General features: G+C 41.1%; 1 protein-coding gene and 1 pseudogene across 1 annotated transcript; one reads left to right on the plus strand and one right to left on the minus strand.

The window, feature by feature from the left end:
* Positions 1–9,925: 9,925 nt before the first annotated feature.
* LOC126589938 (epidermis-specific secreted glycoprotein EP1-like) lies at positions 9,926–11,580 on the minus strand (annotated as a pseudogene).
* A 2,951-nt stretch (positions 11,581–14,531) lies between these two features.
* On the plus strand, positions 14,532–15,873 carry LOC126589940 (calcium-transporting ATPase 2, plasma membrane-type-like). Its single transcript, XM_050255384.1, has 2 exons — positions 14,532–14,726; positions 15,202–15,873. Exon 2 carries the CDS (start codon positions 15,393–15,395, stop codon positions 15,813–15,815), a length of 423 nt encoding a protein of 140 aa, XP_050111341.1. The 5' UTR covers positions 14,532–14,726; positions 15,202–15,392; the 3' UTR covers positions 15,816–15,873.
* The last annotated feature ends 10,089 nt before the right edge of the window (positions 15,874–25,962 follow it).

The following is a 25,962-nucleotide window of genomic DNA, read 5'->3' on the forward strand; positions in this document are numbered from 1 at the left end:
ATTGAACCAGAAAGTTATGAGGATGCAGCTAAAGATGATTCATGGATGAGTGCAATGAAAACTGAATTGGACATGATTGAGAAGAACAACACATGGCAGCTTGTTGAGAGACCATATGACAAGCCTGTTATTGGTGTTAAATGGGTCTATAAGACCAAGCTTAATCTGGATGGCACTGTGCAGAAGAATAAAGCTCGGCTGGTGGCTAAAGGTTATTCACAAAAGCCCGGAATCGACTATAATTAAACTTTTGCCCCTGTGGCAAGGTTGGATACGATTAGAACTTTAATTGCCCTTGCTGCACAGAAGAAATGGAACTTGTATCAATTAGATGTAAAATCTGCATTTCTCAATGGGGTACTGAAAGAAGAAGTGTATGTTGAGCAACCTCAAGGCTTTGTGAAGGAAAGTGAAGATACAAAGGTGTACAAGTTGAACAAGGCTCTATATGGCTTGAAACAAGCACCAAGAGCCTGGTATGACGAGATTAATGCATATTTCAATAGTGCAGGGTTTGAGAAGAGTTCAAGTGAGGCAACTTTGTATGTTAAGACAAGTAAGGACTCAGGTATCATTATTGTCTCTCTATATGTAGATGACATTGTATATACTGGTAGCAGTCCACAAATGCTTGAAGAATTTAGAAATGACATGATGAAACACTATGAGATGACTGACTTGGGCTTATTACATCATTTCCTTGGAATGGGTGTGCTGCAAACTGAGAACAACATCTTTATACACCAAAAGAAATATGCACAGAAACTAATTAAGAAGTTTGGTTTGAAAGAATGCAAATCAGTTGCTACTCCACTTGCAATGAATGAGAGGTTGAGCAAAGTTGATGGAAGTGAACCTGTGGATGAATGAGAATATAGGCAGCTTGTTGGAAGTCTGCTCTATTTAACTGCAACTAGACCTGATGTGATGTTTGCAGCAAGTATATTGGCAAGGTTAATGCATAATCCCACTAAGAAACATATGGGAACAGCTAAGAGGGTACTGAGATACATCCAGGGAACAATCGATTTTGGTATTGTCTTTGAAAGGGGAAAAGCTACTACTCTAATCGACTATTGTGATAGTGACTGGGCTGGAAGTGAGGATGATATGAGAAGTACTTCAGGGTATGCATTCACACTAGGATCTGGTATGTTCTCATGGGCTTCAATCAAACAAAACACTGTGGCACTGTCTACTGCAGAAGCAGAATATGTTAGTGCAGTAGAGGCTACATCACAAGCAAAGTGGCTGAGATTTGTTCTAGAAGACTTTGGAGAAGAACAAGTGGAAGGAACTCAGATCTTATGTGATAATACATCAATCATTGCTATGGCAAAGAATCCAGTCTTTCATCAAAAGACAAGACACATCAACAGGAAGTTCCACTTCATCCGAGAAGCAATTCAAGCCAAAGAGATTGAGTTAGTGTACTGCAGGACAGAGGAGCAGATTGCAGATATACTTACTAAGGCTTTACCTAAAGATCGATTTGTGTATCTAAGGGAGCTACTTGGAGTTAAATCAGCCAAAAGGTTAGAAGGGAGTGTTGGTGTATAACCCTTTAGCTGAAGCTTGGCAGCAAGAATCATGTCTTTATGTTTTGTTGCAGTTTGAATGTGAGCCATTGGATCATAGTCCACATGGCATTTTAATCTTGTATCTAGCCTAAGTAATAGAATAAGCCAAGTGGCATCATCTCATAGGATGATAGCAATGAATGGCTAAGTTTGTGTTGTATGTTGAAGAGTGAAGGATCTCCCTTCCTTCCTCATATAACGGTTAGATTGTATTGTGTGAAAATGTCAATGGAAATTCGAAGAGACATGTTTGCAGCTTCTTCTCTCTAAAACTCTCTCCATCATTGAAGACAACCTCCATTGAAATACATATTGAAACCACACACAAACACTAACAAAATGAACAGACATACTTTGAAGTGTTTTACATATCATTTTCATCACCACCTCAATCACTATCATAATAAACAAATGCAGACTTTCCTTTCACATATTCAATTTCAAAGTCAATAGTTCCTTGGATAAACCTGAGTACTCTTTTTGCAGTTCCAAGAAGTTTCTTAGTTGGATTATTTAGGAATCTGGATAGTAAACTGGCAGCAAACATAGTGTCAGGTCTTGGCTGTTAGATAAAATAGACTACCCATCATTTGTCTATACACACCTTCATCTGCAGATTCACTGCCATTATTATTCTAATATTCATTATTCATTCACAGGCTTACAATCTTTCAAGTCAAACTCTTCTAATAAAGCCAAGGAATATTTCTTCGAATTTAAGAAATTTCTTTTCTTAGACTACATAATTCTCATTCTCAAAAAGTGATACAAAAGTCCAAGGTTTGTCATTTCATATTTTTTCATCATGTTAGCCTTGAATTCATATACTTCCAATGTACGCAAGATCATCTACATAAATAGAAACAATGTGTGATTCTCCTTCTCTTTGATCTTGATGTACATTGTGGCCTCACTGAGACTCATTTGACAACCACATTAAAGTAGATAAAAGTTGATTTTCTCATACCAAGCTCTTGGAGCTTTGTTTTAGTTCATAATGAGTGTTTTTTTGAGCTTATATACTTCGTTTACATAACATGAAACAATGTACCCCTCAAGTTGATCCACATACACTTCCTCATTTAACACTCCATTCAAGAAAGCTAACTTGAAATCAAGTTGATATAACTTCCAACTTCTCTAAGTTGCAAGTGCAATATGTTGAATTATGGCCAAAACAAGTCATCACCTTTCGGCTAATAAAGAAATCAAAAGAAAAAAAAGGTGAAAGACAAAATGATGAGAAAACATCATGATGAGGAGGCATCATGATGATGTTTTTTTCTTTTGTGGTTATTTTATTACCATAATTATTGTTGTTGTTTCGGGTAGAAGAGAAGAGTGTGAGGGCTTATTTTTTAGGAGAGAGCAGAAGAGAGAAGAGTGAGCTGCGGAGAGAAGGAGAGTTGTAGAGAGCCCAAACAGAAAAAAGAAGCTGCTGCTTCATTTGGTTAGTAATCATTCACCAAAGTAGTTGTTGTTGTAATAGCTTTGAGCTATATGTATAGAGAAGAAATTATTCATTATATTTCTTTCTCTATTTGTTTATATGGTGTGTGAGAGCTATTGGGTGTATTGGGTTATTTGGGTTGTGAGATTGCCAACACTTTGTAAACTCCCATTTGGTTGATAGTGGATTATTGGGTGAGCTCCTACTGCTCCGAGGACGTACTCCAGTTACACTGACTGTTGAGGAACCTCGTTAAAATCTTGGTGTCTTTAATATTTTGTTCTTGCATTTTCATTTGATAAATTTCCTGTGGGTTAGCTTGAGTTTGTTCCAACGGGTTTGGTGCTATCCTAGCACAACAATTGGTATCAGAGCACTGGTTGCTCTTGGGTACTGTCTAGTTGCCAAAGATGTCAGACGGGCAAGATGAAAATCCTTTTGGAAGCAGCTCCGGGTTTGCAAGAACTACGGTGCAAAATGCAAAGTTCGAAGTGGAAAAGTTTGATGGCACAAACAACTTCGGGATGTGGCAATGTGAGGTCAAAGATGTGTTGGCTCAACAAGATCTACTTGCCGCTTTGGGAGAGAAGCCGGAAGCTATGTCGAAGCCGGAATGGGAAAAATTAAATTTGTGGGCTTGCTCTTCAATTCGGTTGTGCCTTGCAAAAACTCAGAAGTATTTTGTGATGCGGGAGACATTAGCAAGTGTGTTGTGGAAAAAATTGGAAGACAAGTATATGACAAAGAGTGCAGAGAACCGGCTACACTTGAAGAAAAAGCTCTACCGCTTCCAATACAAAGAAGGTACAAAAATGATTAGACACCTTGATGCTTTTAATAAGTTGATTGCCGACTTGTTAAATTTAGATGAGGATATTAAGGATGAAGATAAGGCCTTAATATTGTTGAATTCATTGCCGGACTCTTATGAGCATTTTGTTACCACTATTATGCATGGTAAAGAAACTGTGAAATTTGAAGATGTGTCAAATGCCTTGATGAATTATGAAATGAGGCATAGAGATAAAAATCATGATAGTACCTCTGAAGCTTTATTTGTTAGAGGTAGATCATCGGAGAGGAGATCATCTTCTAGCAGGAAAAAATCACAGTCTCGACCTAGAGGAAACTCTAAAGGTAGAAAACCTTTGGAAAAGGATGAATGTGCCTTTTGTCATAATAAGGGCCATTGGAAGAAAGATTGTCCTAAATTGAAGATTAAAGGCAAAGAAAGTTCTGAAGCTAATGTTGCTGAGGTTGAAACAGATTTTTCTGATTTTGCTTTAACTACTTCCTCATCATTTGATTGTGCTACTAAGTGGGTGTTGGATACGGGTTGTACTCATCATATGACTCCTCACAAGGATTGGTTTTCAAGCTTGAAAGAGTTTGATGGTGGCGTTGTGTTCATGGGAGATGACAATCCTTGCACAACAAAAGGGATTGGTACAGTTCGTTTGAAGTTGCATGATGGCATGGTTAAAGAGTTGACAGGTGTTCGGTATGTACCGAATTTGAAGAAAAATCTTATTTCTTTGGGTACTTTGGAATCCAAGGGCTTCAGGTTTCATTCAGATGGACAGACATTGAAAGTTACTTATGGTGCACTTGTTGTGATGAAAGCTCCTCGATGTGGCCATTTGTATTTATTGCAGGGAAGCACTGTGACAGATGAAGCATCTGTAGTTTCTGAAAATATGGGCACATCTGATTCAGATACTACTAGACTGTGGCATATGAGATTAGGCCATGCCGGTGAAAAAGCTCTACAAGGGCTTGTGAAACAAGGTCTTCTAAAAGGTGCCACGACTTGTAAGCTTGATTTCTGCGAGCATTGTGTCATGGGGAAGCAAACTAGAGTGAAGTTTGGTACTGCTGTACATCAGACGAAGGGCATTCTTGATTATGTGCATTCAGATGTTTGGGGTCCTACAAAGACTCCCTCTTTGAGTGGTAGACATTGGTTCGTGACCTTTGTTGATGATTATTCAAGAAGGTCTTGGGTTTACACTATGAAGCACAAAAGTGAGGTATTGAGCATTTTCTTGAGTTGGAAGAAAATGGTTGAGAACCAGATTGGGAGAAAGATTAAGATTTTGAGATCGGATAATGGTGGTGAATACACATCCGACCCTTTCTTTAAAGTTTGCAAAGAGGAAGGAATTGTGAGACATTTTAGTGTTCGGGGAACTCCACAACAAAATGGAGTTGCAGAAAGATTGAATCGAACCTTGCTTGAGAAGGTTAGATGTATGTTGTCTCAGTCGGGTTTAAGCAAGTCATTTTGGGCAGAAGCAGTTAATTATGCATGTCACATCATCAACCGGTTACCCTCAGCTGCTGTTCAGGGTAAGACACCAATGGAGGTATGGACTGGAAAACCTTCTTCTGATTATGACTATATCCGTATTTTTGGTTCACCTGCTTATTTTCATGTGACTGAAAATAAACTTGATCCTAGAGCCAAAAAGGCTATCTTTCTTGGTTTTAGTAGTGGTGTCAAAGGTTACAGGTTGTGGTGCCCAGAGATGAAAAAAATTGTAATCAGCAGAGATGTGACATTTGATGAAGAAAGTATGTACAAAGTCTCTGAGAAGAATGTGAAAGATGTCCAACAGGTGGAGCTTGAGAAAGTTGCATCTGATACTTCAAATCCTATTTCCGCTGATGTCGAAGCCACTACAAGTGAAGAAGTTGGAGACCATGAGGATGTTGAAGAAGTTGAACTTGAAGATTCTATTCAAGTTGAAAAGGAAGTTTCACCTCAAGAGTCTATTGCCAAGATTAGTTGCTAAAGGGTATGCACAAAAGGAGGGCATTGACTACAATGAAATCTTTTCTCCGGTTGTGAAGCACTCCTCAATTCGTATTATGTTAGCTCTTGTTGCACAATATGATCTTGAGCTTGTGCAACTCGATGTGAAGACGGCTTTCCTACATGGTGATTTGAATGAAGAGATCTATATGTGTCAACCGGATGGGTATATAGTGAAAGGGAAGGAAAATTTGTTTTGCAAATTGAAGAAATCGCTTTATGGCTTGAAGCAATCTCCAAGGCAATGGTATTTGAGGTTTGATAAATTTATGAGAGGCCAAAATTATTCTAGAAGTCAATATGATCATTGTGTGTACTTCAAGAAGTTGCAAGATGGGTCTTTCATTTATTTATTGATATATGTTGATGATATGTTGATTGCCTCAAAGAATGTTGAAGAGATTGAGAAATTGAAGAAACAAATGAAGAATGAGTTTGAGATGAAGGATCTTGGTGAAGCAAAGAAGATCCTTGGCATGGAGATCACTAGAGATAGAGAGAAGGGTTTGGTCAGTTTGAATCAAAGACAATACCTTGAGAAGTTGATTCGGAAGTTTGGAGTTCATGATTCAACCAAACCGGTTAGTACCCCTTTGGCTCCTCATTTTAAATTGAGTTCTCTACAATGTCCTAAAAATGATAAAGAGAAGCTGCAAATGAAAAATATACCATATGCAAATTTGGTTGGTAGTTTGATGTATGCAATGGTATGCTCTAGACTGGATATTGCTCATGCAGTTGGCATGGTGAGTCGATATATGCATAATCCAGGTAAAGAGCATTGGCAAGCAGCTAAGTGGATATTGAGGTATCTCCATGGTACTCGAGATGTTGGTTTATGCTTTGAGAGCGATGACTCTGGTATTGGTCATTTTGCAGTTGGTTATGTTGATTCAGATTATGCAGGTGATCTGGATGGAAGGAAGTCTACTACAGGCTATGTGTTTACTATGGCTAAAGGGCCAGTTTGTTGGAGGTCCATTTTGCAGTCGTCTGTTGCCTTGTCTACTACAGAGGCTGAATATATGGCAGTTGCTGAAGCTATAAAGGAGGCCATTTGGATACATGGGCTGATTAAAGATTTGGGGGTTGATCAGAAGCAGGTGGAGGTACATTGTGATAGTCAGAGTGCCATTTATTTGGCTAAGTATCAGGTTCATCATGCGAGGACCAAGCACATAGATGTGCGTTATCACTTTGTTCGTGAAATTGTTGGTGAAGGGGAAATCATTCTCCAGAAGATTCCAACTAAAGACAACCCCGCTGATATGTTGACTAAGGTTGTTGGTGTAGCCAAGTTTGTTCACTGTTTGAACTTGGCTCACATTATGCCTATATAAAGAAGGCGTTGAGCAGTAGGAGTTTTGGAGCATTTGGCTCGGCATGAGTTGTTCTCTTGCTAGTGTTTGGGAGTGATTTTTTGGGTCAATTGTGTTGGTTGGCTTATCATGGCGTTTTCGGAATTTGGCCAAGGTGGAGATTGTTGAATTATGGCCAAAACAAGTCATCACCTTTCGGCTAATAAAGAAATCAAAAGAAAAAAAAGGTGAAAGACAAAATGATGAGAAAACATCATGATGAGGAGGCATCATGATGATGTTTTTTTCTTTTGTGGTTATTTTATTACCATAATTATTGTTGTTGTTTCGGGTAGAAGAGAAGAGTGTGAGGGCTTATTTTTTAGGAGAGAGCAGAAGAGAGAAGAGTGAGCTGCCGAGAGAAGGAGAGTTGTAGAGAGCCCAAACAGAAAAAAGAAGCTGCTGCTTCATTTGGTTAGTAATCATTCACCAAAGTAGTTGTTGTTGTAATAGCTTTGAGCTATATGTATAGAGAAGAAATTATTCATTATATTTCTTTCTCTATTTGTTTATGTGGTGTGTGAGAGCTATTGGGTGTATTGGGTTATTTGGGTTGTGAGATTGCCAACACTTTGTAAACTCCCATTTGGTTGATAGTGGATTATTGGGTGAGTTCCTACTGCTCCGAGGACGTACTCCAGTTACACTGACTGTTGAGGAACCTCGTTAAAATCTTGGTGTCTTTAATATTTTGTTCTTGCATTTTCATTTGATAAATTTCCTGTGGGTTAGCTTGAGTTTGTTCCAACGGGTTTGGTGCTATCCTAGCACAACACAATAATGGTCATTATAGTGTCTAGTCTTGCAACTAGAGAAAATGTCTCAGTGTAATGGACTTAGGTCTCTGAGAATAGTATTGTGCGTATATGTAGTACAATGTAGGTTGAATTTAGTCATGAAAACCCACTTGACACCAACAATTGGTTTATCTATTGGCCTGTCAACCAATTTTCACGTTGATTCTTCTTAATCATCTCAATTTCTATATTCATAGGTTTCTTCCAAGCTTCATTAGTAGCAACTTCTTCATATTTCTCATGCTCAATTATGCTCAAATTGCATCTAGCATACAGATCATTGAGTGGTTTTAATTGTGCTTGCATAACTTAATTCTCTTATCTCAGTCACAGAATCTTGAAATAATCTCCTCTGAAACTGCTTTCTTCTAACAGTGATGGTTTTGCAACTGCATCCATTTCAACATTTTCAATTTCATTGAGATTTTCATTCAACTGCAGATTCACTGGAATTGGCCTTGACACTTCATTCTCAATTGTCCAGCTCCACATTGTATTTTCATCAAACAGCACACTCCTGGAAAATATGGTCTTCTTTGTCTATGAAAACTCTATATCTCTTTTCTGCCTTTTCATAACCACTAAAGAACCCATTGATCCGAGTTTTATCCAATTTGTGTCTTAACTGTCTAGAATGTGACTATAACACAACATCCAAAGACTTTGAGATGTTTCACTCCAAGTTTCCTTCCACTGCATGCTTCAAAATGAGTTTTTTCCTTCATTGCCTTTGTAGACATTTGTTGAGTACCTAGACTGTTATGTTAACAACTTCACCCCAGAGGTTGTAAGGTAGCTTCTTCTCATGTAGCATACTTTTTGCCATCTCAACTATAGTCCTATTTTTCCTTTCTGTAACCCCATTTTTCTATGGAGAGTTGGCAATAGTTAATTGTCTTTCAAATCCAACATCTTCACAGAAGTGTAGAAACTCAATTGAAGTTCACTCTCCTCTATCACTTCGCAGCCTCTTGATTTGATAACCAGATTGTAGTTCAACCATAGTTTTAAACCTCTTGAGACATCAACCTAACATGTTTGAGTTCGACCCGCAAATTTTGAGGGTAAACACCTCTTCCAAAGTTTCTTATTATTTGAGCTATTAGCACATGAGTTATTTCTAGGCTGCATACTAAGGTTACTGAATACTATTTCAGTTACATCTCTATCCTCAGTATGTCTATTTAACTTATGTTCAAACCCTTTAAGCATAACAACCAACTCAGGGGAGTCAATCTCACTCAAATTCTTATTCTCCTCAATCATAAACACAATATTCTCAAATGTAGGACTATGACTAATCAACAATTCTTTTATTTGACAATTCTTCATCATACATCCTTACTTAGATTAATTACCAACTAGTCTAGTCAAATAAGCAGATAAAGATTCGTTATTCTTCATACAAACATATTCAAAATCTCATCATACCTTGAAGTTTCACAGATCGAACTTGTGAGTCTTCTCTGTACTCCTGCTTCAAACTATCCCAAGCTGCATTGGTCGTCTTTTGAATTGCAATCTGAAGAAAAATCTTATCCGAGACTGAATTTGTATGAATCCCAAGGCCCTAGCGATTTGTTGCTTTTCCGTTAGCTCATCATCAGAATGTGAAGGAAGTTTATATCATTCGTCAACAAACATCCATATATTATGAGACTTGAAAATTGTCTTAGTCTTGATGCACCAGAAGTCGTAATTCACTCTGGTGAGTACTGAAGCTCGAAGATAAGCTCTAGATTCAGACATCGTAGCTTCAAATTGCTTAAGTTCTTTGTTGGAAAACCTAGAAACCAAATTGGTAGTTCACATCCCTTGATTCAAATCGAACCAAGCTCTGAGCCCATATTAGTGTTTGCTTAATGAATTGAATTGTATTTGATGATTCGATTTAGTTTTGAGCAAAGAAATTAGAGAGCTAGAGGAATAAGAAGGTTGGAGTGCATAACTCCTCTTTTATTCATTTAGTATGTGTGTGAATACAGATATGAAAACAAAGGGAAAAACAAAATGACCATTGGAGCATGACACTCTCCACGAGCCACAGACTCGACACATACTCACATGCACGACATATGCACAACTTACTCTACACAACTGCTATGACAGTTGGAATATTAAAAGCCACTGAGATGTTATAATCCTGGCCGTACATTGCAAGTAGAACTAAAACATGTGAGAACTCAAAAAAATTCAAATGAAGAACATAAAGCAGAATTTGATATGTGATGATAGGCAACATGCTTACATCTCAACATTATCCCATATTGGTAGTACTTAATTAGTGGTTATGGGTCTTGATGTAACCCACATGAGTTGAATTGGCTACTTTGGTCAATGTTTTCAAATCATAATATCCTGATGTATCCTGCTTGAAAAAGTAGCCCAAACACTTACTGTCCGAAGTGCACTTCTTAGCACAGTCGTTTTGTTTCACAGCAGCTCCACTAGTGTACTTGCTCGAAAAATGATCAATTCCTTCAACTTTATAGTAGCGGAAGCTCTTTGCATCGCATGAAGTCAGCTTCTCAAGCGCACAACTTTTACCCCAACCCAATAGTCCCTTAGAAGAAAGGCAGGCAACACATTGACTGTCCTCACAAAGGCCAAATGTCCCACATCGCTCAGGCAATTGGCACTCAGTTTCCCATATCGAATTATCTCTATCAAAAAGAGAGAAGGTCACCTCCCATGCGCCGGTATCCACCTTGTCGTTATAAGTGTAAAGCTTGACATTCCCATCGATTCCAAGCCCAAGGAGCGTGGATGTGCTGTTGTATTTCGGCCTCCCGAGAAAAAAGGTTTCACTTGAGGAAGAGTTGGCTTCTTGATATTCTAGTGTTAGGTCATAAGCATGACCCTCATCAGTTTCCGGGGCACTGTTTAGTGTCACGAGGATCAATGAGTTCATCTGAATAGGAATCCGTTGAGAAAATGAGAAGTAGAGTTGCGGTTTTGGATAGTTGCTGCTCTTGTAGTACAAAGCCAACCCTTTGGGCTCCATCACCAAGCTGTAAGGTCCATCTTTGTTTTCTTTCTTAGATGCACGACTCACGAGCTTGCTTACCACCCCAGCTCGCAGAGATTGACCCACGAGCAAAGTGTTTGTTGGGTAGTCAAAGCTTTGCCAAATACACTTGCCCTTCGAGTTGTGAAGGACCATGTTGCCATTTGGAAGCAACTTGAAGCCTACGACACCTTTGTTGGCGGTGTTTGTTTGCCAAGCCACTTTTCCATTGGCATGGGCCAAGACGAGGTTTCCGTTCGTACCAAATGTTAGGATGGCATTTTCGCAGACCGGGTTTCCCCGGTTGGCTTCCCAAACGCATCGAAAGAGTGACTCTGACCACCTCAAACCCATGCATAGAGCAAGAGTGAAGGCATTTGAGGTGGTGTTGTAGAAAGCAAGTTGGAAGGGGCGGCAAAGGGATCAAGCATACGATGGCTTGCATCATATTCTGTAATGAAGCCCAAATTCTCCTTCGTTGACGTACTTGAAAGTTTGATCCACTGGAACTTGAGCTTGAGCAATGAATGCAAGTAGTGAGAAAAGAAAGAGGGAGAGCAATGACATGGTGAAGGTTGGGAACTTCCTTGCTTATGTTGTAGAGCAATTACATGGTGGTCTATTTATAGTAATGCATGAGGGCTAACCATAGTCATTGAACGAGAGTTTATACTTTTACATAGATTTGAACCGATTGTGCATTTGGATCGTGACTAAGATGGTCCAAATAAATTCATCGACTTACTTTGGAGTCTTTAAACGCCAACTTTGAATAATATGGAAACCCTATATTTCCTTATTAGCAGGCCACAATTTTGATATGTGGATAAACTTTCATTTTAAAGTTTTTAAGTATGCATTAATGTGTGTGTGTGTGTGTGTATTAGGTCGCTAAATCTTTAGCGGATGAACAATTAGTCACACATTTAATTTTTTATTTAGTTATGACATACACTAAAATATAATAAAATTTTCATGAAAGTGAAAAACATACACAACTATGTGTGTGTGTGTATTAGGTCGCTGAATCTTTAGCGGATGAACAATTAGTCACACATTTAATTTTTTATTTAGGTATGACATACACTAAAATATAATAAAATTTTCATGAAAGTGAAAAACATACACAACTGTTATTGGGTCAATTATGTAGCAACAATAGGGATGGACAAAATACTCATGAGTTTGTGTAACCGTGGTTACCCTGTAACATCCCACATAGTTCAGGAGAATAGATAATGTAAGTCTTATTATATTCTCATCTCTGCCTAGCACGAGGCATTTTTGGAGCTCACTGGCTTCGGGTTCCATCAGAACTTCGAAGTTAAGCGAGTTTGCGCGAGAGCAATCCTATGATGGGTGACCCACTGGGAAGTTCTCGTGTGAGTTCCCAGAAACAAAACCATGAGGGCGTTGTCGGGGCCCAAAGCAAACAATATCGTGCTACCGTGGAGTCGAGCCCGAGATGTGGTGGGGGCTTGGGGCGGGATGTGACAATTTGGTATCAGAGCCACTCCTTGGTAGTGAGTCAGTGGTCTTAGACAGTTGGACATGGGACTGGTGGCCAACCAACGGAACGGGGTGGCTGCTTGTGTTCCTGGGATTTGGGACAATTTTGGAAAGTGAAATTTGGGACAGGAGGGTTTTGTCGTGTGGAGAGTAAGGGGAGTTAAGGTGGGGGAGTAAAGTGAAATCTGGGAAAAGGGTAGGGATAATTGAAACGGGTGGGATTGGAATGGGGATGGGGACCAGTGGTCCCCCCGTTTTTGTTTTTTTTTTATTTGCTTAGACAATAAACGACGCCGTTTAACAAAAAATTTAAATTTTTTTTACCAGGCCCAAAACGACATGTCGTTTTGGCCTGGATTTTAAAATTAAAAAAAAAACCCTGCGCGCAGGGAACTGCGCAGTGCAGGTTTCTGGTTTCACAGAACCACCGCGATTCCCAATTTCCGGCCGAACTAGGGGGGTTCAAGTGTTGCTCCTGCCTTTGTTTTCCGGCGAACAGAGGGGCGGCCGCCCCCCTTCGCTCCTATGTAGCTTCGCCCTAATGACTGACCAACTTTGTCGTCAAACAGGGAGTTTACTGGATAATTAACTCCAGCTACAAGCCAGTCTCCAGCACACTGCATTAATCCATTTTCTTCAGCACGTGGCATAATTCCAAATAAAGGACTCAACCTACCGATGCATGCATGTATGACTCATCAAGAAAATGATCTTCTCCAGATCTATTTTGTAGAGATCGTAAGTGTCTTTATATTTTAACTGTTAATCGTATATCGTATGATCAATTTTTATCATATACTATTTATATTAAATTTTAAATTATAAAAATCAAATAAATCCTAACCGCACGATATATAAGATCCAGCAAACACAAAGTTCATATACCAACCACTTGCCATAAATAGAATAATATCTTATCCCCATAAAAATCTAGAAATTGAGATAGACAAGTTTGACAATTAATATATTTCAATTTTGGCAAATACGCACGGGCCATAGGTCTGTTGTCCTCTACTTTGTGTCTCTTATATGTTCTCTTTTTTTATTTTTTGACAGGTATCTTTCAATTTAACTCAAATTTAACACTGTTAATTTTTTTATAAATTTAAATATAAAAAAAACTAAAAACTAAAGTAATACAAAAACCAAGAATAAACTCCTGAGTTCCACCCACTTCAACCCATTGCCGCCGACCGACAAACTATAGAACTAGCAAACATTCTGTCAAGTTATTAGGATTTGGGGATTGAAGGAAGATATCTAATCAATTGAATATTGTGAAATTTGTAAGGATTGAACAGACGACGATGGTCGAGATTTAAACCGACGCAAAGACAACTCTAAAATCCGATCGTCTTCATCGACAAGAGGGAGGAAGAGGGATAAATACAAAGAAATAATGCTTGGACTATAATTAGATCCTGCATCCCCAACAAAGGAAACCTTGCAGATGGTGAGAAAATGCAGCTGACAAGCATGGTGGGGAGGAGATTGGGGGTTGGTGGCTGCGAGACAGTGGTGGTTGGGTTTTTGGTTTTGTTTTTTGTTTAACTTCAATTTTTATTTTTTTAATTAAACTTAATTGAAAGTTTAACAGTGTTAGATATGAAGTTAAATAGAGAGACTAGTGTTAAAAATAGAACTGGGACACAAAGGAGACACGAAATAGGAGACAGCAGACCTGGGCCATAGGGGTGGGCACTTGGAACCGAAAACCGAAACCGAAACACGAATCGAATCAAACTGCACCAAACAGTTTGGTTTTGCGGTTTTGAAACGGTTTCGGTTTCAAAACCGAACCGCAGCACACAAAACGGTTTGGTTTCGGTTTTGGGTTTTCAAAACCGCACCGAAACCGAAACCGAAACCGAAACCGGACGGTTTTATTTTTATTTAGTTCATTCAACTAGGTTATACTGATTATACATTTAGTTTTGCGGTTCTGGGTTTGCACTTTCAGCTTCTGCGCCGCCTCCTTGCATCTCCGCATCTGCTTTGCGACCTGGTCACCTGACTGCCTGCTCTGCTTGCATCTGCTTCTGCCTGCCTGCCTGCGAGCGAGTCGCGACTGCTTCTGCATCTGCTTCTGCGGCTGCCTGCGGCTTCCTGCGAGCGACTGCTTCTGCGGCTTGCTTCTGCTTCTGCAACTGCTTCTGCAGCTTGCTTTCATCTCTGCCTTGCCTCCAATCTTGGAGTCGACACACCCAGAGGTAAAAATTTCTCATCCTCTGTCTTCAATTTCATATATGTTGTTAGATTAATTGGAATGTTAGGCAGGTTTGGGTTTGGCAAAAAATTACTAATCTACATGTTGAAGTCGACACACTCAGTGGAGTAATTAATAATTATTAATCTAAGCAGTCTTCAATTTCGAAAAACTCAGGTTTGGGATATTAGTAATTAATTCGAATGTTGTTAGATTAAGTCGAATGTTAGGCAGGTTTGTTCAAATGTCAGACTGTTATACTATACAATAAGATGAAAGGTAATTTGTTAACAGAGCTTCTACCGAGAGATCCACTTCGATGTATGCATTTTACGGGCACAAACCCACAGTAACTTCCCTGTTATATTTGAGAGGAGAGCGTTACCTGGAACGACAAGCCTGTGCTGAACATGAGAACAAGTACGAACTCAAAGTATTGATCAATGGACCATAAAGATTCCAACCTTCAATGTGTGCAGGCTTAAGTTTGCCCAGTGATTATACCGTACCTGAGGAAGTCAAAGCTGCGGGTTTTCAAATTTGTGCTGATGAGGTTGGATCGATTGTTGAAGGCCGTGATGTGAAAAAGCTGAAAAGTCATGGTGGTGTGGAGACTATCACAGACAAGCTTGGAACATCAAGTATCAATGGAATTTCTACTTCTGAGAAAATGCTGCATAAGAGAAAAGAAATATATGGAGTTAATAAATTCGCTGAAAAACCATCCCGTGGATTTCTTGTTTATGTGTGGGAAGCCCTTCAAGACACTACCCTCATGATACTTGCATTTTGTGCCCTTGTATCTCTGCTTGTTGGGATAATGACAGAAGGTTGGCCAAAGGGTGCCCACGATGGACTTGGAATTGTTGCGAGCATTTTGCTTGTTGTATTTGTCACTGCAACTAGTGATTATAAGCAATCCCTGCAGTTCAAGGACTTGGAGAAGGAGAAGAAAAAAATTACAGTTCAGGCTACTAGAGATGGATTCAGACAGAAGCTGTCCATATATGAACTACTTCCTGGTGACATTGTTCATCTTTCTATTGGAGATCTGGTCCCAGCTGATGGACTTTTTGTTTCAATTGGGTTGTAGTAAACTATTGTGATTGATTGGTGATCAAGTTGAATTTTAGTAGATGTGAATTATGTGATGCGTTTTTGTGCAGTTTTTTGGTGCAGTTTTGGTGCAGTTGTGGTGTAATTTTTGCTGCAGTTTAGCTGCTGTTTTTTGTGCAGTTTTGTGCAGTTTTGGTGTTGTAGCTACTGTTTTTTGTGCAGTTTTTTGCTGCAGTTTCAGTGCAGTTTTTTGCTGCAGGTTTGGTACAGTTTCTTGGTGTTGTTTTGCTGCAGGTTTGGTGCAGTTTTTGGTGCAATTTTGGTGCATATTCATTAATTAATATACAAGGAAAATAAGACCATCTTATACATAAATATGTGTATATTTTAAATTGTACATTTTTTTCTCAAAAACCAAACCGAAACCGTTTGAAACCGCACCAAACCGAACCAAACGGTTTGGTTTCATTTCGGTTTTGGCTTCAAAACCGCACCGCACCGCACCGCAAAAAGTTTCGATTTCGGTTGTGGTTTCAATCAAAACCGCACCAAACCGCACCGCGCCCACCCCTACTGGGCCATATGCACGAGAGTCTGCTTTCAAAGAGATGATGGGATCTGATCTTGCACCATGATTGACTCCTTCGTTTTACTACTCGATTTATAAATTTTTATAATCAGAGTTATTTATATTATAAATTATTTTATAAAGATTAATTTAAAAGAAATATTTATTAAAATTACATTTGTTTAGTTTATTAATTGTAACAATTAAAAATGCTAGTTTTATTCATATTTTAACCATCAATTGAATTATTTCTCTATTTATTAGAAATATGATACAAATACTGGTACAAATAGATAAGTGTAGCATTATTCTGTAGTAAATAAATTGAGGGTTTGTAATTGTTTTACAGAATTCGTCCATCTGTTTTAATAAATTTGAATTACTAAATGGTTTCATATTTAATTGAATTTTTGAAGAAATATCTTTAGAGAGCAATTTATGTCATGAACAATTCTGATAATAAGTATAAAGTTCTGTAAATCGGCAACATAGTGAATTTAGGAGGAACTCCTCAATCATTAAGGAGCCAAGTTAATTTGGTTTGTAAATTCAAATCCTCAATAGCTAGCAAGTCGCATATACAATTAACCAGATGCCAACTTCAGTTTCTCCTCGTGGGTGGCTTTTATCTTTGCCACTAGTCCATTACCACTCACTCCGAAGTGTATCTTGGTCCAACATCATACGGTTGTCCAGAGAGTTCACTGAGTTTGTTGACGAACAAAAGTTTACCAACTCATAGTGGATGAAGGTGGCCTCTAATGGGGTGCTCCGGTTAATAAGTGCAGATGTTAAATAATCTACTGGGAACAGGGCAGCTCTGAGGGGGTGCAAAGGGTGAGATCGCACAGGGCCCCTTATTTTTTGGGGCCATATATATATAAAAGGCGTGAACATGGTGTGGAGCCAAAAATATTCATTAGGCGACACGTGGACTTTTGGACAAAAGAGGACAAAAATACCCTCGAGGCATACCGGGTTTCCTACACGCGAGCAGTGGAGAATCATCCATCAACCAAGACAGAAGTGCCCAAAATAGGTAACAATTCAAAGTCCATCTCATCAAATCCTTTCTACAAGGTATTTCTCAAACACATTCCTTTTAAATTATGTTAATTGGCTAATTAATGGATTTATTGCCTAATTAACCCATTAATTGTCAATTAAACCATCCATTATATCCAAATAACCACAAAATACATCCAATTCAACCCTAAAACACCACATGGCCGGCTATCCCCATTTCAAAACCTAATCCATCACTTTTTTCTACCCTTTTCACCATTTCTTCATTTTTATTACCCAATAAATTCAAAAACCACCAAAACATTCATTTTATGTTTAATAGCCAAATAAATTGGCTAATTAAACCTAAATCAAACCCAAAAAACCCTAGCCACCTCCTATCCCTATAAATATACTCTCATTCTCAACAAAAAGCCAATTCCAACATTTTGGCAAAAATCCCAAAATTCTCTAAACACTATTTCTCTCTAAATTCTAACTTTGGCATCGGAGGTTCTTCGGCCAAAGCCCCCCCCCCCCATTCATCGTGGGCGCGTGAGGCTCTTGGCCTTAACCTAAGGTGTTAATTGTTTTGTAGGTGCAAAATCGTCCAAGATCGAGTAGGAAGAAATTTGCATCCACAAATTGGTGCTTTCATTGAGAGTTGAAATCCATACTCGTAGAAGACTCTCGCACAAAAAGGTTTTTTCTTTATTTTCTAGTCCATTTGAATATTTTTCATACGTTCTTATTATTAGAATTTTTTACTTGCAAAGGTTCTTTGATAAAGCGTATAAGCAAAATATAATGGCTAGAAATTTAGAAAATTCCACAAGTGAAAATTCTAATGTTCAAGAAATGGGATTGCGGAGATCCGTGAGGCTAAATGCGACAATAAGGGGAGCGGCATCATCATCACGAGCTTCCACCATGGGAACCACCGTGGTGGCTACCTCGGTAGCCACTCGCGGCGAGGTCCATGGTGCCTTCACCACGGCAACCATGGGAACCACCGTGGTGGCTACCTCGGTAGCCACTCGCGGCGAGGTCCATGGTGCCTTCACCACGGCAACCATGGGAACCACCGCGGTGGCTACTTCGGTAGCCACTCGTGGCGAGGTCCATGAAGCCTTCACCACGGCCCGGAGATCCGTGAGGCAAAATGCGACAATAAGGGGAGCGGCATCATCACCACAAGCTTCTACCATGGGAACCACCGTGGTGGCTACCTCGATAGCCACCTGCGGCGAGGTCCATGGTGCCTTCACCACGGCCACCATGGGAACCACCGCGGTGGCTACTTCGGTAGCCACTCGTGGCGAGGTCCATGGAGCCTTCACCACGGCCCGAGCCGTGCCATCCAAGGCTCACGGTACCAAGACCACGATCCAAGCCGTGCCATTCAAGTTTACGTGGACCCAAGCCCAAGCCTCGTATTCACATGCACTGCGCATTGAGCAACCTGCTCCCGTCAAGCAACCCACTCTCACGACCCAACCTGCTTTTGCCGAGCAACCTGCTCTCGTGACCCAGCCTGCTCCCGACGAGCAGCCCACTCCCGTGGCCCAGCCTGCTTTCATCGAGCAGCCCACTCCGGTGGCCCAGCCTGCTCCTGCCAAGCAGCCCACTCCCGTGGCCCAGCCTGCTTCTGCCAAGCAGCCTGCTCTCGTGACCCAGCCTGCTCCCGACGAGCAACCCACTCCCGTGGCCCAGCCTGCTTTCGTCGAGCAGCCCACTCCGGTGGCCCAGCCTGCTCCTGCCAAGCAGCCCACTCCGGTGGCCCAGCCTGCTCCTGCCAAGCAGCCCACTCCCGTGGCCCAGCCTGCTCCTGCCAAGCAACCTGCTCTCGTGACCCAGCCTGCTCCCGACGTGCAACCCACTCTCGTGGTCCAGCCTGCTTCTTTCGAGCAGCCCACTCTCACGGCCCAGCCTGCTCCCGTGGCTTTCCAAACAGCCCAAGTCGGCCCAAGACTATCTCAACCATCCGGACCTACCATCGAGCCGGGGGCATTCTCACAACATTTTTTCGCGGATTTGACATTTCCCAACTCAAATCTCGCGCCCGGAGTCTACCACCTTTCCACTGCCCAAGGAGGCGCATTCCTTCTAAGCTCTTCCAATCCAAATGGCGAACAACACTTGTCTCGACAAGTCATAGAGTTGACGAGCGCCCTTACACAACAGACAACCTTGGTGAATCAACTTTTGCAACACATTGGGATCCAACGTGCCCCGGACGAGGTATCCCGAAGTAGGACAAGGGCAGACGGACATTTCCAGCAGCGTCCCGGCAAGCAGCCACGAGCCGAACGTTTGGGCAGTGTACATTCCCGTCTTAGAGCGCGAAGGAGCATGCACTCTCGACTAGGCCCACGGAGGAGCATACATTAACGGTTGGGGTTATACTCTGATAGTCAACATGAACAACCTTTCGGGCAAAGTGTCTATTCGCAGCTAAGCCCACAAGGAGCGTCATCCACTTCACATCAGAGTAGGCAGCACGACGGACGGAGAGAAGCAGTCATTCAATCCAGCTCAAGTTCAACCAGCAGCATGCGAAGAACTCGCTCGCCTACTAGGAACGCATCACATGCACTGCATCCGCGACATAGACGAACCAAACACATGGAAGAGCAGCCTAGACCAGCAAGTCATGACTGGGGGCAGCCGAGAGCTCCGCTACCCCCAACAAATGCAAATTCAGGAAGAAGTAGAGAGACTCTTGACCAAGCGATTGCATGATTTCCAACGCAACGAGGTCACCGACGAGGCACTACGACGGAACATAACCAACATAAGCAGGTCACCCTTCACGGAGGAGATTGAGCAGGCAGAGCCTCTACGCGAGTTCAGCATGCCACATTTCACATCTTTCAAAGGGGGATGAAGACCCGGAGAGACACTTAAAACGTTACCAAAGTGCAATGATCCTTTATCGAAACAACGATGATCTCATGTGCAAGATATTCGCCACCACTCTACAAGGCGAGGCGCAAGATTGGTTCTACACCCTGCCGCCACAATCCATCCGGAATTTCTACGAATTTTCTTTGGTTTTCACCAAAGAATATTCATCATATCGCTCGATCAAAAAGAAGCTGACCATTTGTTCGACGTCAAGAAGAACCCAAAGGAGTCGCTTCGCGACTATGTGAGGAGGTTCAAAGTAGAGAAGGCAAAAATAGTCGGATGCAACGACTCGATAGCTAGAGCAGCCTTCCAAAAAGGACTTCCAGCAGACCACCCGCTATTCGGAAAATTGATCATGAAAGAAGATCTAACTCTGGCAGACTCTTTTGCTTTAGCAGAGAAGCATGCACTTTGGGATGAGGCTCGCCAATGCACATTCAAGGACTTGAAGAAGTACCCGACATCACCTCCCTAGAAGCAGCGGAGGACTTATTCGCATGTTTGACGGTATCTAAAGTAGCAATAAGCTCTACCATCATGCGAGAAGAGCTGGGGGCCCGACTACCTGTATTCTACAGTTACCTGCAGTCATCATCATGACGCACTATTCCGCCGAATCCAAACCGGCGACGATAAAGGCGTAGACCCTGGCAGATGCAAAGTTTTCTGACGAACGCAACAACTCGGCCCAACGATGCCCCGAAGGTAGTCGAGCACACTTTAGCTGCACATATTCCCTTAATGGAGATTTCTGGCATTCGCATGTCAACGACGCATCCAACTACAAAGGCTTGCGAGCAACCGTGGTTCGTGGCAACCGACTACTTCACCAAATAGGTGGAAGCAGAGCCCATGACGACCACGATTCAGACGGACATAGAGCGTTTCATATGGAGGAACATCATTTACCGATTTGGCATCCCTTAATCCATCGTCACCAACAACGGCCTGCAATTCGTGGGCAAAGATTTGGCGAAGTTCTTCAAAAAATATGGCATCAAGCAGCATATGTCCATGCCAAGATATCCTCAAGGCAATAGGCAAGCCGAAACATCCAAAAAGATGGATCTCATCTGGGAAGGTCCGTACAAGCTTAGCAGAATAGGCGGTAAGAGTAATTATACCCCCGCTACCATGAAACGATAAAAAGATCGAAAAGTAGTAGAGCGCCTACAATCTGAAGAAGTACCATGTGTGACCTCCGACTACATCAAAGCCCGAAGACTTAAGAAGCTCGACGGGCACCACCTCACAAGTCGAGGACTATCCAGTTGTTATGCAGTTCCTACCTTACAGCTAAGTTCTCGTTCGTTTCACTCATTTTTCAATGAGGAATTCAGAAGTAATCACAACTTGGCTCGGCTGCATGCTTACAACAAGTGATCACTCCAGCACTTTAAAAGAAGATTGTGCCCTTCTTAGGGACCCATCGCAGGAATTGTGCCCCCCGAGGGACCAACCATGCTCTCCAGTGCGAGAGGGTAAACTAATTGCTCTCCAGTGCGAGAGGGTAAACCAATTCCCCGACACCCATATGGGTCAGCTCTCCAAGACGGGAGGATAAACTTTACACTCTGAATATCTAGACGTGGATGAGCCTGGCTGCCCTAGTATAACTAGATGCACGATGGCTTGCGCCGGGATTCCTAGAAGTAGCCGCAATGATCTTTTTCAAGGCTTAGCTAACTGAAGGATTTTGGGTCTCTTGGCCTAATCCGTGGGGAACCGGGCCCTAGAGACGGAGATGGCACATTACGCAGTACATCCGATGGACGGCTGCCCTGGAATCCTAAAGCTGCTACCGAGTGCACTAAGGTAGCCTACGGATTCTGGAAGACTGCCTACGGCTTGCCCTTCGAGCAGTAAAGCCGCGCTAGACTTATACAACCGCACATTCTTGTGAAAGGTTAAACAAGCTAGCGCGCATATACGAAGTTTTATCCACTGCTGACATGCTACGTAGTCGATAAGCTTCACCTCTGCCAAGCGCGGAACAACCTACACCAAGTCCTAAAGTGTTGTGATACTTGTTACGCAACCTACGGAATTGAAGAAAGTCAAGGTTAACAGCCTAGTGGTTACGCGGACTTGTCTGCTTCTGTAAGTAAGGCATCCGGCTGCCAACCCTATGGCTAACAACTTTGCAAAGTTCTACACCAACACCTACGGCTGCATAGGCTACGCGAGCTTGTCTGCTTATAAAAAAAGTAGCATGCCTGCCACTGGTCTATCAAGTCTAAAGGTTAGGGCATGAACAAAAGAAGTGAAAATGAAGAAAAACGAAGGAAAACATGTTTATAAACAACTAGCAAAGGCCGAAGGAGTTCAAGCAAAACAATAGCTACAAGGAAAAACAAAGAAAATCTTAAAGGCTACCTAAAATACTACACTACAGCAGCTTGGACATCCCACGACTACTCGGTCGCCACACCTTCAGCAGCCGTAACGCTCTTAGCAGCGGCATCATCCGGCGCTTCACCCCCGGCTGCCCCAGTCTGGGCACTAACTTCTCCAACTACTTCACCAATGGAAGCCTTAAAAGTAAAAGCAAGCAAGTCTTCCGGAGAAATAGAGAAGCTCATCCACTCCCTTCTTAGTATAAGCAGCAAAACGAAGCTCAGAAATTGCAAGCTTAAGATCTTAAATCTGAGGTGAATCAATCTCAGCAGAAAAGGGAGCAGGCTTTGGCGCCACTTTAGCAGTAGAGTCCACCTTACCACTCTTCATAATATCAAGTCTCTACAAAGGTGAACCGGACTTGGCTCCCAAAGAACGTCCTGGTACAGACTTCGGCATTGGGGGCATTATAAACCTTTACGCTAAGCAATCTTATCCACAATTGTACTAGCCATTCTCAACATAGAAGACACCACATGCGCAGATCTAGCAGCCTTATTTTTCGTCCCCTTGGAAAAAGTCAAGTCAATCACAAGCCTGGAAGCAGTCGGCGAACCAGTACGAGCAGCGAAAGAAGTCTTTGGTTTTTTCTCAGCCGGCATCTCTTGAGCAAGCAGAGAAGATCCTTTTTCCCACCTTCACCTGCAGCAGGATCCACAACAGTGATTGGACGAGCCAGTGCATCTGCTTTGATCATATTCACCTCCTCTTTTGGGAACAGCCCACGTTTCTCCTGACGAAAAGAGTTAAAGTAGCCAACGTCATTCGTGGTACCTAGCAGGGAAGTTCAACCCAACATTCCAGCAGCTCATAAGGTTCGCAATCTCCTTATCTCTCTCAATCGCCAGCCTGACCCGAGTCAGGTCCAAGAGCCCAAAGGACATGAGCCATGCGGCTCGCCTAGCACTACGCCCCAGCGCCACAATCCTCGACCCCATCTGCACAAGCTGCCATTGGCTCAAGCCAAGCCAAGCTATCCAAGCAGTGGTCCCTGCCACGACATCTCCTCAACCTATGCCGAGCCAGCTCCTGGCCCTTGCCAGCCGACGTGCCGCACCACCCCGACGGCTACCCCGCAATAGCACTATCCAAGAATAAGGCAAGAAAAATTAAATTTTTCTTACATTGGTGTGGCATGAAGAAGACGAAGAAAACAACGAAAGACGGTCTTTTGCACGGGCAAGATGTAGAAGATTGCTAGAGGAGGGGGAACAAATATCCTCTAAGCTATCTCTCTCTTGTAGGGTAGAATAAATCGCTCTCCAAAGTTGATTTAATAACCCACTTAAGGTGGACTTAAATAGGCTTTGAGAGAAATTTATTTCCTTTTCCTAGAAGGATCTAATTTCCTATTAAAGAGAGAATCAACATCAAAATAGGAAGCAGTCTTAAGTTTCCTAAAGCAAGAAGATCTCTACACCTGCTGCCCTTTTCTGCGAGCAGCCCAACAGGTGTGGGGGCATTTGTGGAGCCAAAAATATTCATTAGGCGACACGTGGACTTTTGGACAAAAGAGGACAAAAATACCCTCGAGGCATACCGGGTTTCCTACACGCGAGCAGTGGAGAATCATCCATCAACCAAGACAGAAGTGCCCAAAATAGGTAACAATTCAAAGTCCATCTCATCAAATCCTTTCTACAAGGTATTTCTCAAACACATTCCTTTTAAATTATGTTAATTGGCTAATTAATGGGTTTATTGCCTAATTAACCCATTAATTGTCAATTAAACCATCCATTATATCCAAATAACCACAAAATACATCCAATTCAACCCTAAAACACCACATGGCCGGCTATCCCCATTTCAAAACCTAATCCATCACTTTTTTCTACCCTTTTCACCATTTCTTCATTTTTATTACCCAATAAATTCAAAAACCACCAAAACATTCATTTTATGTTTAATAGCCAAATAAATTGGCTAATTAAACCTAAATCAAACCCAAAAAACCCTAGCCACCTCCTATCCCTATAAATATACTCTCATTCTCACCAAAAAGCCAATTCCAACATTTTGGCAAAAATCCCAAAATTCTCTAAACACTATTTCTCTCTAAATTCTAACTTTGGCATCGGAGGTTCTTCGGCCAAAGCCCCCCCCCCATTCATCGTGGGCGCGTGAGGCTCTTGGCCTTAACCTAAGGTGTTAATTGTTTTGTAGGTGCAAAATCGTCCAAGATCGAGGAGGAAGAAATTTGCATCCGCACATGGTCACAATGCTTTCTTGGCAGAGTTGTCATACTTGTGCATGGGTTTGACTCCACAATTGCTCATGTTTATTAATTTTGATTTTTGCCAGCTATGCTAGGTTTTCTTTCCTATTGGGCATTGTCCGGGTAACCATTTTGGGTCTTTTTCTAAGCTAGACTATTTGTTGTTTAATTTCTTTCATTGTTTGTTCAAAAAAAAAAAAAAACATTTCTTTCATTATCTATATCTATATATATAAAGTGAGTACCCTAAAATGGTGAAACATTCAAAATACCATAAATTGTCCTTTAAGAATTTCATAAATTACAATTGAACCAAAAGAAGCTAAAGTATTTAACCATATTTTTATTTTGAATGAATTTAATATTTAAAATTATAGAAAAAAAAAAAAAACAAAACCTCCCACATTAGTGGGTGGTTTCACATTTTTAATTCATTTCTTCTTTTTTTTTTAAATAATTTTTTTTTAAAATATTTAAATTAATTATTTAAATAAAAGATATATAAAAATGTCAATTGTCACACGCGTATACGTGTGGCAAGAGGGTAGTATAATGTAATCTTTGCGAATAAATATGCAATTAGTAATATCATAATTAATTAAAATTCTTAAAAGTCTAAAAATATAATCTTTTAAAAGCCCCTCCCTTACTTGACACCATTTAATAGAGTACATTTTGGGGCTAGCCAAAGATTCTTTGATGCTTCAGTTAACTAAGAGTGATTAAAGGGTCATGTGGTAGGAGAGATTTTTCAATGTGACCGTCACACGAGATAGTACATCACGTGTCGTTATATAAATAGTGTGATATGTGTGTTAAAAAGTTAATAACTTAAAAAATAAAATTTCTCACCACTTACATAAAAACACGTGATGTACATGGTAGTGTTTAGGGTAGTAAATGGTTATTATATACCTATAAAAGTTAATATTGGCTTTCCTTCTATTAAGAAATAACCTACCTAAAATTGTTCACCATTATTGTGATTCAATTCTACAATATCATGTGTAATTTTCTGTTTGTGCAGTAGCAAAGGGAGCAAACATATGATAGCTTGTATCATATTCTGTAATGAAAAATAAAAAA

The sequence above is a fragment of the Malus sylvestris genome, chromosome 11, assembly GCF_916048215.2.
Source record: "Malus sylvestris chromosome 11, drMalSylv7.2, whole genome shotgun sequence".
In the NCBI taxonomy this organism is placed as follows: domain Eukaryota; kingdom Viridiplantae; phylum Streptophyta; class Magnoliopsida; order Rosales; family Rosaceae; genus Malus; species Malus sylvestris.

What these genes read in the sequence shown, in the direction of transcription:
- LOC126589940 (XM_050255384.1), top strand. Translation starts at nt 15,393, where the DNA reads ATGCTGCATAAGAGAAAAGAAATATATGGAGTTAATAAATTCGCTGAA.